Raw genomic sequence first — 17,222 nt, forward strand, 5'->3', positions numbered from 1 at the left:
AACCCAAAGACATCACTTCACCTCTAGTCCAGGCAGGAATGGGGGAACCGCTCAGAGTTACTAGCAAGCTTGAGTTCCAGGGTGGAATCCTGTTTTTGACAATATAAGCACATTTACAGGCTTTTATCCAACTGTGATATTCAGAGGGATGTTGAGTATTATTTTTCTCATGTCTGCAAGAAGCTAATGAAATGTACAGCACTTCAAGTGGATTTAGATAAGTCTCTACATTACAAACTTGGGCATTGTGGAGTTACTCTTGTTCTGCTTTCCACCAGTTATGAGCTGTGACGAGCTGGTAGCTTTTTAGTTCCCATGTCCACTGAACATGGGAATTAAATCAGTAGAGTTCTACTGATTCTTGGTTTTAACGAAATTCTGGAAACATTAGAGGGACACTACACAGTGTACTTTTTCCATTGACGGTCATCAATTATTGGTTAAAATGCATTATGAAAATTATACACCATTAAATGTGTATAAACCTGTAACTTTTCATAGTTCTATACATAGGTTTACTACATTCAGCTTTCTTTGAGCTTGCTTGCCATTTTTTCAAAGAGCATTTTAAATTAGGGAGAATTCTGGCACTAATTTTGGCCTTTTTATAAACATTGTTTTGCTTTTTCTTGTTTTACTTTATCCCTCTGTAGCCCTTACAGTTTTGCCTGGCACAGATGACACTTAGCAATTCTAACTTAATTCTAACGCCTAATTCCATAATATCAGGCATCTTTGAGTGCAGGCTGTAGTTTGTAGGTGTTGTGGATATAAGCTGAATAGTAAGTAAAGTGTCTGCAATTTAAGTTATGGGAAAGAGCTCATGTCAAAGGCTTGTGTGCCTACTGCATACAAGCTTTTCTAATATCTTAACATTTTTGTGCACACATTCAGGTCTTTAGGATGATCGTTCTTTGATTAGGGACCATCTAGGAAGAAAACTGGGCCAAAGGGAACAATCATGGTGCTCTCTCTCTGAGAAATACGTTCAACTCCTAAATAGGTCACTGTGGGTATAACTGGAAGGCTTCAGCAGCCCAAGTCAGCACTTAGCTGTGGCATCAAACCACGACAGCACAGTTTGACAGCATGCCCAGGAGATTACTTCAGTCATGTAGGGTGGGGGAAGCATTGAGGTTTATGAGTAAAATTGGGGGAGGGGAGAAAATAGTGGTCAAAGAAGGAAGGAATAACCTCTATGCTGTTTTGGCCCAAATAATAGCATTTTCCCTCCTTTTTTTTTTTTTAATAGAAGACCCTGTCAGTAAATGAAGCAGAAATTCTCCTTAGGGAAAAGTAGCTGGGTCTTAAGTAGAAACCTGTTCTCTATACAAAGTGGAACAAAACATGGCTTACAGTTTGTATGGAAAATAATACAATAATTAATAAATGATAACACAAGAATAAACTTTCGCATATTCACAACTGTAAAGCTACTTTTGTCCCACCCTGTTTTTAGTAGGATTTCAAATAAAGACATTGTTAATATTTTCTTAGTTTTCCCAGTCTTTATAGAATTTTAGGTTCTATATCTATATATAAGATGTAAATTGGTCCAGATTCCCTGAGCTATGTCTGTAAGAATAGTGTGGCCTGAGTATTACTTTGTTCTTGATAGTCCACTAAAATTTGGCCACAGAACAGTACTCAGTTTTGTTGGTTCCTCTTTTCAATGGAATGTTCCCTAGGAGTGTTACACAGTGACTGTTGAGGCCAGAATATTGACTCTTCCAGAACAGGTGGGCTCCTACAGCTATCATGAGGTGGATGAATGGAGCCCATTTAAAAAAATGTTTGTAGCAAGCCCATTTTCCATTCTAGAGAAGCCAGAATTGCAAGAATAGCCAAACTAGTAATAATAGATCAGGCCCTGTAAGCACCTGGGCTCAGCTTATAGAGAAGTTAGCAGAAGCAAACACCTGGTGTAACTGTTGGTGCTCTACCCTCCCTCCCTCCTCCTTTCCGTGCACTAACTTGTAACCCTCTTCTCCAGGTGTCCTTCACTGGGAGGATGTCACAGGCCAGCTTTACTTAAAATTTGGGAGCAAAGTCAGCTAATTTGAAAGGATTGTAGCCTGTGGAAATGACGCAACTAGCTAAGTTTCTCAATGGGGTATTTGTAATGGCCTGGCACTTCATTGGTCTTTTTGTTAACATTGCTACTGAGGCTTTGCATGAAAACCAGCAGTCCTTGTATTTTTTACTTTGTGGTGTTAGCTGTATTTGAGTCAGTCAGTAGCTGGGATGAAGGAGAGTAAGGTATTAAGGTTCAGGGACAACGCCCCCCCCCCCCCACCCCCATGAACTTTCTCTGTGCTTTCATCTCTCCAGTATCCTTCAATGTGACCATCTTTCCTGCCTTTGAAAGGTGTACCATATTTGAAGATAAAAGCTGGTGTCCAGGGGAAGCTTACTATTTCTGCTGCCATTTATTTTATTTTTTTAAAATATATTTTATTGATTTTTTACAGAGAGGAAGGGAGAGAGATAGAGAGTTAGAAACATCGATGAGAGAGAAACATCGATCAGCTGCCTCCTGCACACTCCCTACTGGGGATGTGCCCGCAACCAAGGTACATGCCCTTAACCGGAATCAAACCTGGGACTCTGAGTCTGCAGGCCGACGCACTGAGCCAAACCGGTTAGGGCTCTGCTGCCATTTAAATTTTGTTCCCTCAAAACCTAAACCATGAAATTTGAGTGTATTAATACAGCTTTCAATTTACATTTTAAAATGTATTTTCAAGTTAAACTTCACCCAGGGCCTCTTAGCTTTTCCAGGACAGTAGCTGGTTTCAGTTTGTAAAAGGCTTGTTTTCTGTGCTCATAGGTCCCTTTATAGATCAAGATGTCTTCTGGGAGCCCAGCCAGTGTTGCTCAATGGTTGAGCATTGGCCTATGATCCAGGAGGTCATGATTCGATTCCCGGTCAGGGCACATGCCCCTTCTGTGGGCTAGTCCCAAATGGGGGGCATACAGGAGGCAGCCAATCAGTGATTCTCACCACTAATGTTTCTCTCTCTCCCCCTCTCCCTTCCTCTCTGCAATCAATTTTTAAAAAGTAAAAAATTTAGAACAAACTGAAAAAAGATGGCTGCTGGGAGGCTGAAACCTGATTGTGGTCCTGCTAGTAGTCACCTTTACTCTCATTTTGGCTGGTACCAACACATTTCCGGAGCTAGCAGAGGATAGCAGCGCCAGTTAGAGAGAGTAGTCCTGTTCTGAACATGTATGGTATTGTCTTTTGCAGTTGGTATTACACAATGCCACTAAATATAATTGTAAGATTTTTATCTGGTAGTGGACCTCAGATGGATGAATGGGATCCATGAACTATGAATTTAAAAATCAAAACTGTTTAGTGCTATTGTTTGCTTGCTGAATACCCCACCACCATCAAAAAAGGGAGATGGTGCCCTAGCCAGTTTGGCCCAGTGGATAGAATGTTGGCCTGCGGACTGAAGGGTCCTGGGTTCGATTCTGGGCAAGGGCATATGCCTAGGTTGTGGGCTCGATCCCCAGTGGGGAGTGTGCAGGAGGCAGCCAATCAATGATTCTCATCATTGATGATTCTATCTTTCTCTCCTCCCTTCCTCTCTGGGGGGAAAAATAAATATAAATATAAATATATATATATATATATATATTTTTTTTTTTTTTTTTTTTTTTTTACGGGAGGTGGGCTGTGACTGGTTTGGCTCAGTGGATAGAGTGTTGGCCTGTGGACTGAAGGGTCCCAGGTTCGATTCCAGTCAAGGGCATGTACCTTGGTTGCAGGCACATCCCCAGTGGGAGGTGTGCAGGAGGCAGCTGATCGATGTTTCTCTCTCATCGATGTTTCTAACTCTCTATTCCTCTCCCTTCCTCTCTGTAAAAAATTGGTAAAATATATTTTTTTAAAAAAAGGGAGGTAGTATACAGATCATGGTAGAGGGCCATTGAGATCTTTCTTAGTTTAACTGATATTTTATTTCAACTCAAACTGCCATATGTGGCTAGAGAGCTTCTGTTGCTTGGAGAATCAATGGATTCTGACAGGAGGGACTCTACCAGTTCATGCAACCGACCTCTTTTAGAAGACAACCCAAATGGAAGGCTGTTAGTATATTGTGTAGGTATGTTGTCTACATAGTGTTCCTATTAAGTGTTTGTTTTAAACAGAATATTTTGTCAGCCTGGGAAGAGAAAATGGGAGTGTGTTTTTTCTTAAATATATTTCACCCACTTGCTTCCTTTTATCCTAAGACATACACTAAAGGTTTTAATTTGGTTAAATGATATTGTCTTTCTGGCTGCCTTTGGCTCAAGTTTTAAAATGTCAATGTCACTTAGCTGGATGGACAGTAACCTAATATATTTTTAAAAAACAAGTCCAAAACGCAACACCATTTTTATCTGCGTGTTGTAATGTAAAAAATAGGTCTTTGAAATAAAAGGCAGTCTTTTTGCTTCCCTATCTCCCTTTCTTCCTCCACCTCTCCCTTCCCCCCTTTGTTCTTTTGTTCCCTTCCCCCTGCTCCCTTCCAGTTCCATATTGAAAAACTGCTTGCGCTGGATGGATAATTAACGCAGAGCAACAGGTCCCACTGGTGGGGACTAAATCTGAAGTAAATGTTAATGTCGTGCAGGTTCACGTTCATTAATAAGCGAGGGAGATGAGTGAGGTTAGACTCAGATCAGCCATACTAGGGTATGACTTGAAATAGATCCTCTTAATTAGAGAGCCAAGAACCATGACAACTACCAATATCTTCCACCTGCAGTGGTGAGCTGCAGCCTCATTAGGGAATGAAAGAGGCTTTCTGAATTAAAATTGGGTCTGTCCTTTAGCTGTAGTTGGAGTTATCTGGCTGTAGGCTTTGAATATTTGACATGGAGGGGTCTGTCAGTGCAGGCTTTACAGTTAACTGAGAGGTGTGTATTTGTGGTTTTCTCTTCGATAACTCTGAAATAGACCTAGGTAAACACCCTTATCAACAATGGATTTGTTTATGGGAGTCTAGATGCTAGAGTCCTACTGCAGAGGTTGGCTTGAAGAGTTTTACTTTTGAAAAATTAATGTCCTTCACCAGCTTTCTATTGGTTGGTGTACAGATATTACTGTTAATAGTTTATAGGCCTCTTAGGCCTTATAGAGAACTACACCAAACTCTTAGACATATATACTTTAATTGTATAATCTCTGAAGATTTAGAGTTCTATTGTTATGAATTATTTTATAGCTAACAGAATGTCTTTTAAGATTGGGCAGTGGTTAAAATAAATAGGGAGTTGGAAAGCATTGAACAGGCACTTTCTAGCCAGGACTTGCAGTCCAGCGCTTTTCAACAAGTGATCTGGAAGGAAACATCCACAAGCAGTGAAGAGGGGAAGGTATTCTGCAGAAGCTCCATCCTCACGGGGTACCTTCTCTGCCATGGAGAAGAGTACCTATCTCAAAGTACTATATAGGCCATATTCTTTTGAAGCCAGAAAATAGAGGTCCTTGGCCTGTTAGCTTAAGAGCTACCAGTTTCCCAAGACAAGCCTGCTCATATACCACAGCCAACTATTCCAGGACTCACCTTCCTTCTCAGGACTTGGACAGTACTTAGAAGAAATCTAAAGGCTCAAATACTATTATGCGCTGATAGACTTAAACATCGATTCTCAGAAAAATGCTCCCACTCCCAGAACCTTCTTTTTATCAAGTAGCTTTTCAAAATTCAGAATATACCTGCTTCTAAAACCATAGTTTCTTTCTGTATACCTTGAGATCCTTAATTTTGCCCTCTTTAAAGGATCACTGGCTGAACTATCATTTGCTGAGTAGCTCTGGATTGTGGAAAGAGAGTAGAGAAAAGGCCACTGTCACCTTCAGGTACCTAGTAACCAAACATCTGGGGCTCTTTGCTGAGGTTGGCACCCATGAGCAATTGAGTCTTATATAAGTCTGTACGGCAAGAATCACTTTGTAGTTGATTGTATATGGTCGCATTGCCAGCTGTCCTTTTCATGTTGTCTCTAGCCTCTGATCCCTGAGAACAAGGATCATGTCTGAAATCTCACCACTTAGCATATTGCCTAGCATGAAATAAATGTCCAATAAATGCTTGAATGGACAAATGACCTTGATCCTCTCTCCTCAAAGGCTATGTTTCTTGATGGGGTAGATCATAACTTTGTTTGCTTTATATTCTTTCTTCAATGTGGCACCTCCATTGTGGCATTGGTTAGTAAGCAGTGAGAACTCAATAAATACTGACTGATGAAGAAGGACATGCTTGACCTTGAAGTTGAGGAAGATACCCTGGTAGATATTCTAATGTGTTCCTTAGAAATAAGAGAACTACTGAACAGTCTTTAAAAACACTTTGAATTCAAGATGTGAAAGAACTAGAAAACTGACTTGGGTTCTATTTTTTTTTAAATATTTTATTGATTTTTTACAGAGAGGAAGGGAGAGGAATAGAGAGAAACATTAATGAGAGAGAAAGATCGATCAGCCGCCTCTTGCACACCCCCTAATGGGCATGTGCCTGCAACCAAGGTACATGCCCTTGACTGGAATCGAACCTGGGACCCTTCATTCCACAGGCCAATGCTCTCTCCACTGAGCCAAACCTGTTAGGGCTTGGGTTCTAATTCTGCTGCTTATTGGTTACATGGCTTTAAATACATTTTTTAGTTGATTTTTTACAGAGAGGAAGGGAGAGGGATAGAGAGTTAGAAACATCGATCAGCTGCCTCCTGCACATATCCTACTGGGGATGTGCCCGCAACCAAGGTACATGCCCTTGACCAGAATCCAACCCGGGACCCTTCAGTCCACAGGCTGACGCTCTATCCACTGAGCCAAACCGGTTAGGGCAGCTACATGGCTTTAGATAAGTCAGTTTCCTCACCTGTGCGATGGGAATAATAATTAATTCTCACAGTATGGTGGTGAAAATCAAATAAGAGCATCTGTGAAAACACTTTGTGAACTGTGATACACTGTCTAGATGTAATATCACTGTGCTATTTCTAACTTTAGTGATTAGGAAGTACTGTCTTTAACAGCAGCACTGGCTCATTATAGTATTTTCATGGTTTTCACTGCTTGCAGAAACTCGGATAGAATAATTTCAGCACTACCTGACTTTTAGCTTTTAATTATTTCCTTTAGTAGAGAATGGCCCTTGGCACCCTGTCTTCATTGATATATCAGGATGAGAGGGAGCTGGGACAGAGCCTTGTTTTTCTTGACAAGCATATCATTAATTTTCAAGAATCTGACATAAGTACATGTATAGGTATTCCTTTTTTTATTGTACTCCTCTTTCTTGTGCTTCACAGATACTGTGTTGTTGTTTTTTACAAAATGAAGGTAAGACCCTCCAGCAGCAAAAACCCTGCAACTTGTTGAAGGTGCAAGTAATGGTTAGCATATTTTTGGTTTGTTTTTTGTTTTTGTTTTTCTAGACAATGCTGTTGCACACTTAATAGCCCTGGCCAGGGAGCTCAGCTGGTTAGGTGTCATCCTAATATGCCAATGTTGTGGGTTCAATCCCTGGTCAGGGTTTATACAAGAATCAACCAATGAATGCATAGATAAGTGGAACAACAAAATCAATGTTTTTCTCTCCCCCCCCCCCCCCCGCCTTTCTCTAAAGTCAATAAATAAAAATTTTTTTTAAAAAAAGACTATAGTATAGTGTAAACATAGCTACTATCTGTACTAGGGAACCAAAAATTAGCATGACTCTCTATTGTGATATTCATTTTAGTGCAGTGGTCTGTAATTGAACCCACAATATCTCCAAGGTGCGCCTGTAATTATTTCAGAGTTGCACACTAAACTTAGGGGTACGTCATTCTTATGGGGGTAGGAGCTTTAAGGTGGGTGGATGAGGTGGGGAACTTCTCAGGATGTGTACCTTAGTCCCCTGAGGCAGAATTTCCTTTCTCTCTGGAATCCTTTCCCTGTTGACAATATTTAATGTGGAACAGAACTAGTCTATTTGCAAAACAGCCTTTTTCTGGAACTGGTTCCTGAGCTTTTTACCCCAGTGACAGTCTGTCTTTCCTGGAGGCATTTCATAAATGCTTTTCCTTTTGAATTGAAAAACTGCCATCTAAATTGCTTGAAAGGAATTGCTAGAAGCAAAGAGGAATCATCATTATGAGAAAGCTTTATGATGGGCAGTTTCTGCGTTCCAGCTATGCCTATGATGACCATTTTCTAGAAACAGACAGACCTTCCTTCCTTTTCAGTCCCATCTTAGATATTATTTTATTACTGTTTCTCAAGATAACCACATTTTCAAATATATTTCAAGATGCATGTTCTGTCTCTAAGAAAGCAGCAAAATCCCAGCAAGACCTTACTGTTTTAAGTGTTCTACATTAATCTTGGAGATAGCCCTCTAACTTCCCTGCATACTCCCTAAACTCACAGTCCTCATCCCATACTTTAGGGCAGACAAGAGGAGCCTGTGGCCATAATCTAGAATTCTGAAAAATGTGTGTTCTTAAACTTGGTATCTCTAAAAGTGATCTTTTAGAAACCAATCAGGAGCTACTTTTGAAAGCCTCTTAATAAGAATTTTAAGCATTTCACCCTGGCCGTTTTGGCTCAGGATAGAGTATCAACCTGCAGACTGAAGGGTCCCAGGTTTGATTTTGGTCAAGGGCACATGCCCGGTTGCTAGGCTCAATCCCCAGTAGGGGGTGTGCAGGTGGCAGCTGATCAATGATTCTCTCTCCCTCTCCCTTCCTCTCTGAAATCAATAAAAAATATATTTTTAAAAAATCTAAACTGATTGCATAAAAATTAAACACACACACACACACACACACACACACACACACACACACACACACACAAAAGAGAAACAAGGCCCTGACCAGATAGCTCAATTGGTTAGAGCACCGCCCAGATACACCAAGGTTTCAGGTTTGATCCCTGGTCAGGGCACATAGAAGAATCAACCCATCTTCTATATATGTAAAAGGTTAATATGCAAAGTATCTCCTTGAGAGTTCAGGAGACCAGGGGTTCGATCACTCACTATGACATGCATTGACCACTAGGGGGCGGCGCGGAACGAAGGAAGGCCCTAGCCCGCAGCTGGGGAAGGAAGGCCCAATCAGCCCTGATCGAAGGCCAGGCCTAGGGACCCTACCCGTGCACAAATTTCATGCACCGGGCCTCTAGTGAATGCATAAAGAGATGTTCCTCTCTCCCTCTCCCTTCCTCTCTCTCTAAAAAATCAATTTTTAAAAAGAAAGAGAAACAAGAAAGCACCATGGCCAGGTGGCTGTCAGAGAAGGCTTCCTGTAGGTAACACCTGACTTGAGCCCCTATAAAAGATGAGTCCACCAGGTGAAGGAGTGGGGAAAGACTTGGCTTTAGTGGTTGTGAACAGTGGCCCTGGAATGAGCAGAGACAGAGTTGAGAAACAGTATAGGCTGTGTAGGGGGCCACCAGACTTAATGGAGCTGGAGAAGGAGGCAGGGTTCTGGTCACGGGGTCTTATCTACAACATTGAGGAGCTTGAACTTTATCCTGTAATGGATGGGGTGTTATTGAAGGGCATTTTAATTTGGAGAGTGATCTGATCTGAATTGTGTTTTAAATATACCATTCTGCCAGCAGAGTTAGAAATAGATTAGGGGAAGCATGAAGGGTAACCAGGAGGCCATTCACATCTTGGTAAAAAGATCTAAGCCTGTACCACCTTGCCTTGCCCTTCTCCGCTTTACATGTGGTGTAGGGTATCTTGGTTCAAAGCCAGTAGGCAGATTTCTGAAAAGAAATGATGAAAAACAGAATCAGAAATGACAGCCTTTTCAGGGTTAATTTTAATATAACAGCTGCTGAAGCATAGCAGAATCTGTAGACCTTTGCAAATTACATGTGTGCATTTCATTAGTTTGGGTGTGGTCTATGCAGAAATACATTGGAGAGAACAAAGGTAGACATTATAGGTGATGTTCACCTGTGGTCCTCCAGGGCTTGAAGACCTATCCGCACAGGCCAGTGTGCCTCCAGTTTTCTGCTTCCTGATACAGGTCCTCCTGTGATCCCACCAAGGTAACAGGGATCAATGAGGCTTGCTGGCCATCCTGATATGCATGTTCATGGCTCTGGGGAAGCGTGGAGCTAGGAAAATTTGCCAGCCCGAGGCTATTTTAAATAGAAATGGTAAAGCAGGAGAGCATTAAGCCCTGGGACTTGAAGGAGTGTCCTTATACACTCAACCTTTGAGTGTGTTTGTTTGTTTTTATAATATCTCGGATTCTTTGAAGAAAAATTTCCTCCTTACCATGCCAAGTAAATACCTTCAGGAACCAAATGTAAGAATTTCTTAAGCATAAATGTAGCCTATTCTGTATAGCAGGGGTTTTCAAACTTTGGTGTTGAGCATAAATTACTGAGGCCTATCCCCAAAATTTATGATTCAGTGAATCTGGAGTGAGGTCTCAGAATTTGCATTTCTAATAAGTTCCCAAATGCTGCTGCCAGTCTGGAAACCACACTTTGAGAACAACTACTGTATAGGCATTATAAATATGAGCCTCCCAAGGACTTAATAAAGTCTCATATGGATCTTGGTATAACCTTAATGGAAATCAATCACCTGGAGAATCAGTAAGGCTAGCCCTACACAGCTTTAATTTTGATTCAGTATTGACTTACTGAGTAGCTACTGTGTACACCTCTTATAAAGATACAAAGAGGGAAGAGATTCAACCCTTGTCTTGGTCCCTCTAATAAAAGAAGTAAAAGAACTATCACATAAGGGAAAGCATGAGAAGTCCCAGAAGTGAACCAAAACCATGCAGCCAGGGGTCTAGGATGCTTGAGTAATCCCAGTAAAACACCTGGAGGAGCTGTCCTTAGTGTGCCATTGTTGCTGACAAACTGCCCCAAACTCCGTGGCTTAAAACAGACACTAGTTATTATCTCTCACAAGTCTATAGGTTGATTGGGCTCAGCTGGGTGGTTTTCCTGTTCTGTATGCTGTTGTCTGGTACTGTAGTCATGTGAAAGCTCATCTGAGCTGGCATGGTCCAAGATGACTTGGTCACATAGCAGTAGTGGTGCTGGCTGTTGGCTTGGATTTCAACAGAAGTTGTTAATTGGAGTGCCTTAAGTCTCCTCTGTGTGGCCTCTCACAGCACAACATCAGGGCTCTGAGATAGAACATTCCAAGCATGTAAAAATGGAAGCTTCAGGACCCAACCTTGGAAGTTACAACATTGTCACCTCTGCTACATTCTGTTGGTCAAACAAGGCACAAGAACAAGCCCAGTTCAAGAGGAAGGAAATAGACTACTTCTGGATGGAAGGAGTATCAAAGAATTTGTAATGATCTTTAATCTATCATAGGCTGATTGAGGCAGGACTTATAGGCATGGCTTTCTAGGGAAGAGTGTTCTAGAGAAAGAAATTGTGTCTTTCCCTATAAGTATTAATAGCTCTGGCTTTGGCTTCTCTTTCTAAGATAAGGAAGGGATGCTCACTCTTTAGGTTATTGTAAATGATGCCAAGTAAGCATTTTGAAAGATGTGAGAGCCTGAGCAGTGCTGTAGGGCTGGCCAAAATAGAAGTTGAGGTACATGAGTCTTTGTGCCAAATCTAGGTAGGCTTTTTCCACTGCTTCAAAGGATTAGTTAGTTACTTAGTCTTGCCCTTGTCTTTTCCCCACAGTAACCCTCCACTGAGTGAAGAAATGTTGCCTCCTGGGGAGTGGATGTGTCACCGGTGCACTGTTCGTCGAAAGGTAATAAATAATGCTGTTTTCTAAAGGCTTTGCTCAGAATGCCGGATCTAGAGTACTGATATTCTAGAGCTAAGATGGCCTGGCCCTGAAGGTGTTTTTGTCCCTTCTTCTTGTCTCTTCCAGCCCTGGAATCACCCACATTCTCCTCATGGTGACTGTTTGGAATCCAATAGGGCCTAAAATCCAAACATGGGCTGCTGATATGGGCAGAAGAGGTGTGTTAATTTACTAAGCCATGTTCATTCACTAGTGACAGGAGTAGTGTTTGATCTTGTAGACCTCCTATAAGTGGCCTGAATGTGGCAACTATATCCATGGCTAAAAGTGGTTGAAGAAAAAACAGACTGCTTCTCCAGCTTGATGGAAAAATGGTTTCTGTTACACCAAGACAAATAAGTCACTAGTAACCAAAGGCTTAGCCAGGTATATGGGGGTGGGAGGACTTTGAACTCACTTGTACCCCAAATTCCTAATCTCTCTTTAGTTTCCCTTACCTTAGCTTCAATTATTCAGTACTGGCTTTGAGAACATTATTTTCTACATTGAGAGAACTGCTGTGGAATGCAAAAGCTAAATTCTCCTTTATCAAAAAAAGAAGTAGGTGTGTTTCCACTCAGATTAAGAGAGAGCCAATCCTCAGATTATAGACTGTGGATTACACTGTGTGAATTGTAAAGCCCCACCCCCACCCCCACACTAATTATACACCAAATAACTTGCTTTTGTTGTGACATCACTTCTGTTTTCCTGGTCCCTGTACATGATGTCACAGTGAATGATGACTTCCTTGGTTGCAGAAACAGGATGAGATGATTCAGAGATTGTGGTTTATGTGTTTAACAGTTTTCAACCTTTAAGAAGAAGACAAACAGTTAGGTAGACATTTTTTTTTTCAGTGTGTTCACAAGGGTTCCTATTAAAAAGCAAGCCAGGGCCAACTCAGCCACCTAACACAATTGTAGTTTGATTTCTCCTAAAATCCACAAAACAGGCTATCCTCCAGCCTGCTCACCTCCCAAGATCTATTCCTGTGCATCCTCGGTTAGATTAGAGCAGGGCCAGTTAGAGATACCTGCCAGCCAGGAAGCCTTTCAGAAACTTGCCACTCAAAGAAGCTGGATGTGAAAGGGTTAGGCAGTGGATGGAGAAGAGGTAAAGCCAGGAAAAGAGGGTGGAGGAGATAAACTGTTCTTTTAGTTCCCATCATCTGCTGGGTATTTCATGTGCCTTATTTAATCCATGTAGCCATCTGTGGGTACTGGTGGTAGTATCTCCATTTTAGAATGGAAGAAACTGAGGCTTATAAATGCAGAATAACTTTCCCAAAGAAAAGGAATTGACAGAGCCAAGATAAGAACTAAATCCTGTCTCACTCCAACGCTCTGTTACCTCTTCATCAATTTTCTAGAAACAGAACTACTTGCTAGAGATTATAGTATGCTTTTTTTCTAACATAGTTTGTATTTTCTGAAATTTCACTCTGACCTTCTCTCAGATGGCCCTCTTTGCCTACCAGAGCCATATCTGTCTTTTCCACCACCACCACCAGTTCCAGGCTTTGGCCTCCTGTAGTTACACTGAAGTGGATTGAAATGATACATCCTCTGAGCCTCATCAACCTCCAATGTTCAGGTCCTGTTCCTAGTGGAGGCTAGATTCTCCCAACTCAGAGCCATCCCTTGCATATATATATGATTCTCTTTATCGTCACCATGTCCCTGAGAAAAGAAGAAAAGTTTTACTAGATTCACTTTACAGATAGAGAAATTCCTGCCCACCAGCCTGAGTCACCCAACGTCATAGGAAATCAGTGGCAGAACTGTCTTCTGACTGGAGACCAATGTTAAACTTTCATTTGACCACTCTATTTGGAATCCTGGAGGAAAATGTATTGTCAGTCATCTAGTCCTACAGAGTACACTTAGTCTTTTTCTATTTCTCCACCTTCCCATTCAAAGAAGTATCACTTTCAGAGTTCTAGTTAAATTTGAAACATTGAAAGCCACCACGATGATTGCTGAGCCTTACCCTTCACACACTATCTTTCCACTGTGTAGTACAGATACCTTCCAGGCTAGCACTCAGTCTCCCTAGACAGGGATTCTGCTTGCCTATTTTACATATTACCTTTGCTTTTGCAGACTGTTATATATATAATTTTTTTTTAATTTATTTCAGAGAAGAAGGGAAAGGGAGAGAGATAGAAACATCAATGATGAAAGAGAATCATTGATCGGCTGCCTCCTGCAGGCCCCACACCGGGATTGAGCCCACAACTTGGGCATGTGCCCTGACTGGGAATCAAACCATGACCTCCTGGTTCATAGGTCAATGCTCAGCCACTGAGCCACACCTGACGGGCCAGACTTTATTTATTTTGAGCAGTTCTTAAAACCATTCAATAGGTCAGGCTGATGCTCCAAGGCAAACTACAGTGATCTCATTGGTTCCCACTGTTATTCTTACTGTCCTCAGTCTCACTGAGCTTGTTCTCACTGTGTTAGTTGTTTATTCCTTTACTCCTCTACTTGTATAGAGTTATTGTATATCATATGATGACTTAGAGGAGATGATGTGTGATTTGTATAATAGTTTCTAATTTCCATGCCTTTTGGTGATTCCCTGCTGCAATAGGTTTGCCAGCATTAGTTCAGCTATAATTTTGTCAACTTTAACAGAACTGTGTTCCAAGTCCCCAGGTGGATGAATCTGTGACTTTCATAATTTTGGTTTGTAGTCTAATAGGATTTTATAGCATCTATTTCTTTCTGTTTTGTGGTACTTTGTATGATGGGCCCTCCTGTTCATTTGCACAGAAGCGAGAACAGAAAAAGGAGCTGGGCCATGTTAATGGACTGGTGGACAAATCTGGCAAACGGACTACATCCCCCAGCAGTGACACTGACTTGTTGGACAGATCAGCTAGCAAAACTGAACTCAAGGCTATGGCCCATGCCCGGATCCTGGAGAGAAGAGCCAGCCGGCCTGGCACGCCCACGTCCAATGCCAGCACAGAGACCCCCACCTCTGAGCAGAACGACGTTGATGAGGACATCATTGACGTGGATGAGGAGCCAGTGGCAGTAGAGCCAGACTATGTGCAGCCCCAGCTAAGGCGGCCTTTTGAGCTGCTGATTGCTGCCGCCATGGAGCGGAACCCCACCCAATTCCAGTTGCCCAATGAACTGACTTGTACCACTGCACTACCAGGTTAGCCAAACCATTATATCCCCTCCCCCACTCCACCTTCCAGAGGATTATTGTCCAGTCAAAGGGTAGTGCTGCCTATGGGATCACTGTCTGTATAGCCACTGTCTCATACTGTTCTTGGTTCTTCCTGGAGAGATCTTTGAAGGTTTTAGCTCTTATAGTGTTTATTCAATTTTCTCTTTCCACCTTTCCCAGTATCACATTTTTTAAAAAAGTAATGTATTCACATGATTCAGAAATCAAAAATTATAAAAAGGCGTACAGGAAAAATTTCCCTCCTACTTCTGCCTGCCATTTGCCTAGTTTCCACCTTCCTACCCCTCACAGATAACCACTGTTTTGTTCTTGTGTATTTCCTCTAGAATTTCTTTGTGTATGTATAAGCAAGTACAGATATATGCTCATTATTTCCCCCTTAAATAGCATACTTGATATTCTGTTCTACACGTTGCTTTTTTTTACTTCATAATGTGCTCAGGATAGAGATCTTTCCATATTAATATAGACATTACTTAGTTTCTCTTAATGGTTGTATAATGATCTATCATGTACATATAGATGTACTATAATTTATTTAATTTCCTATTAATGGACATTCAGGTTTTTCCTAATCTTTTGTTTCTATAGATAGTGCTTCACAGATAATCCTGTAAATACATCATTGTATACTTGTGGGTGTGTGTCTATAGGATAAATTCTTAATATTATAATTGCTGAGTCAAAACTGTGTTTATAGTTGTTTTTAAGACAAATTACTTTCATATATATATATATATGTATATATATATACATATATATATATATATATATATATATATATATATATATTATTAATTTCAGAAAGGAAGGAAGAGGGAGATAGAAACAGCAATGAGAATCATTGATTGGCTGCTTCCTGCACACTCCACACTGGGGATCAAGTCCACAGCCTGGGCATGTGCCCTGACCGGGAATCAAACCATGACCTCCTGGTTCATAGGTCGATGCTCAACCACTGAGCCATGCCAGGCGAGCTGTATTTATAGTTTTTGTTTGTTTGTTTGTTTTTAAATATATTTTTATTGATTTTTTACAAAGAGAAAGGGAGAGGAATAGAGAGTTAGAAACATCGATGAGAAAGAAACATCGATCAGCTGCCTCCTGCACACCTCCTACTGGGGATGTGCCTGCAACCAAGGTACATGCCCTTGACAGGAATCGAACCTGGGACCTTTCAGTTTGCAGGCCAACACACTATCCAGTGAGCCAAACCGGTTAGGGCGGATATTTATAGTTTTAATAGATACTACCAAATTACCCTCCTTGTGTTTTGTTTGTTTTTTAATCAATCAAGTCATGGCTTCTTCTTGATACCATGAAGCTTCTAGATCTTATTTTTTTCTTTCAGATAGAGTGAAATTGGCAAACTTAAGAAACTTACGGTCAGTAGGATGCAGAATCAAAGCTTTTCTGATTTTTGTTAAAATGCAGTGGAATTGTAGTTTTTTCCTCATCTACCTCCAGATAATAGGCTTTTTGACCTATTTACATTTCATAGGTTGCCAGTATATAAGCTAGGCTTCTGGCCACTTTATGTTTACAAAACCTTTAGAGGTGTTTGTGCCACAGAACAAGTGACTTCTGATCAAGGTTCTGACTTATGTCTCAGTCTCCCTTCTAATTCTTTTTCTCACTTGAAACCAGACCAGGGGGCCTCAGAAAGAGATCCATGTCTAGGCCATAGCACGTGCTTTTACTGAGGTCTCTTCCTTTCGCTTAGTATTGTGTCCATATCTGAGGCCAGGAACTCTGCACCTAGAGAAAGTCCAGCACCACCAATTTCTCTTCTAGGTTCCAGCAAGAGAAGAAGAAAGGAGGAAACCACAGGAAAAAACGTTAAGAAGACACAGCATGAGTTAGATCACAATGGTCTCGTTCCCTTACCGGTCAAAGTCTGCTTCACGTGTAGCAGGTATTTTTCCTCCATACTAAGGGGCTTTTCCTCATATTCAGCAAATGATGTTTTTTTCTCTTTTCCATCACCTCTTTCAAACCATATATGTTAAATGTACATAATCTATATTTTGATGATATGAGAGCAGAGAGACTGAGTGACTAATTGATCAGAGCCTTGAATATTTTAACAAGTATTGTAAACAAGAGGAGTTGAAAGTAAACTGAAGTATGAAATATTTAGACTACCTATCAGGAAGAATTCTAGCCTACAGCAACACAAGTCCCTGGAAACAACAAATAATTTTTAAATCGCTCAAGTTTAGTTTA

General features: G+C 41.1%; 1 protein-coding gene across 8 annotated transcripts in view; it reads left to right on the top strand.

Moving 5' to 3' along the window:
* Positions 1 to 17,222, top strand: part of PHF12 (PHD finger protein 12) — a 42,018-nt gene that overhangs the window by 10,158 nt on the left and 14,638 nt on the right. For 6 of the 8 annotated variants that reach the window (XR_009449144.1, XM_059669326.1, XM_059669328.1 and 3 more), the window contains 3 exons: positions 11,678 to 11,750; positions 14,567 to 14,960; positions 16,791 to 16,911. Coding sequence is in view for 7 of the 8 variants with exons in the window: in XM_059669326.1 (XP_059525309.1) it covers positions 11,678 to 11,750; positions 14,567 to 14,960; positions 16,791 to 16,911 (588 nt within the window). In the remaining variant the exon portion in view is untranslated. Of the gene's footprint in view, positions 1 to 11,677; positions 11,751 to 11,873; positions 11,966 to 14,566; positions 14,961 to 16,790; positions 16,912 to 17,222 lie in introns of all 8 variants that reach the window. The other 2 variants (XM_059669329.1, XM_059669330.1) reach the window with 2 other exon arrangements.

This window comes from Myotis daubentonii, chromosome 16 (assembly GCF_963259705.1).
Source record: "Myotis daubentonii chromosome 16, mMyoDau2.1, whole genome shotgun sequence".
Classification (NCBI taxonomy): Eukaryota; Metazoa; Chordata; class Mammalia; order Chiroptera; family Vespertilionidae; genus Myotis; species Myotis daubentonii.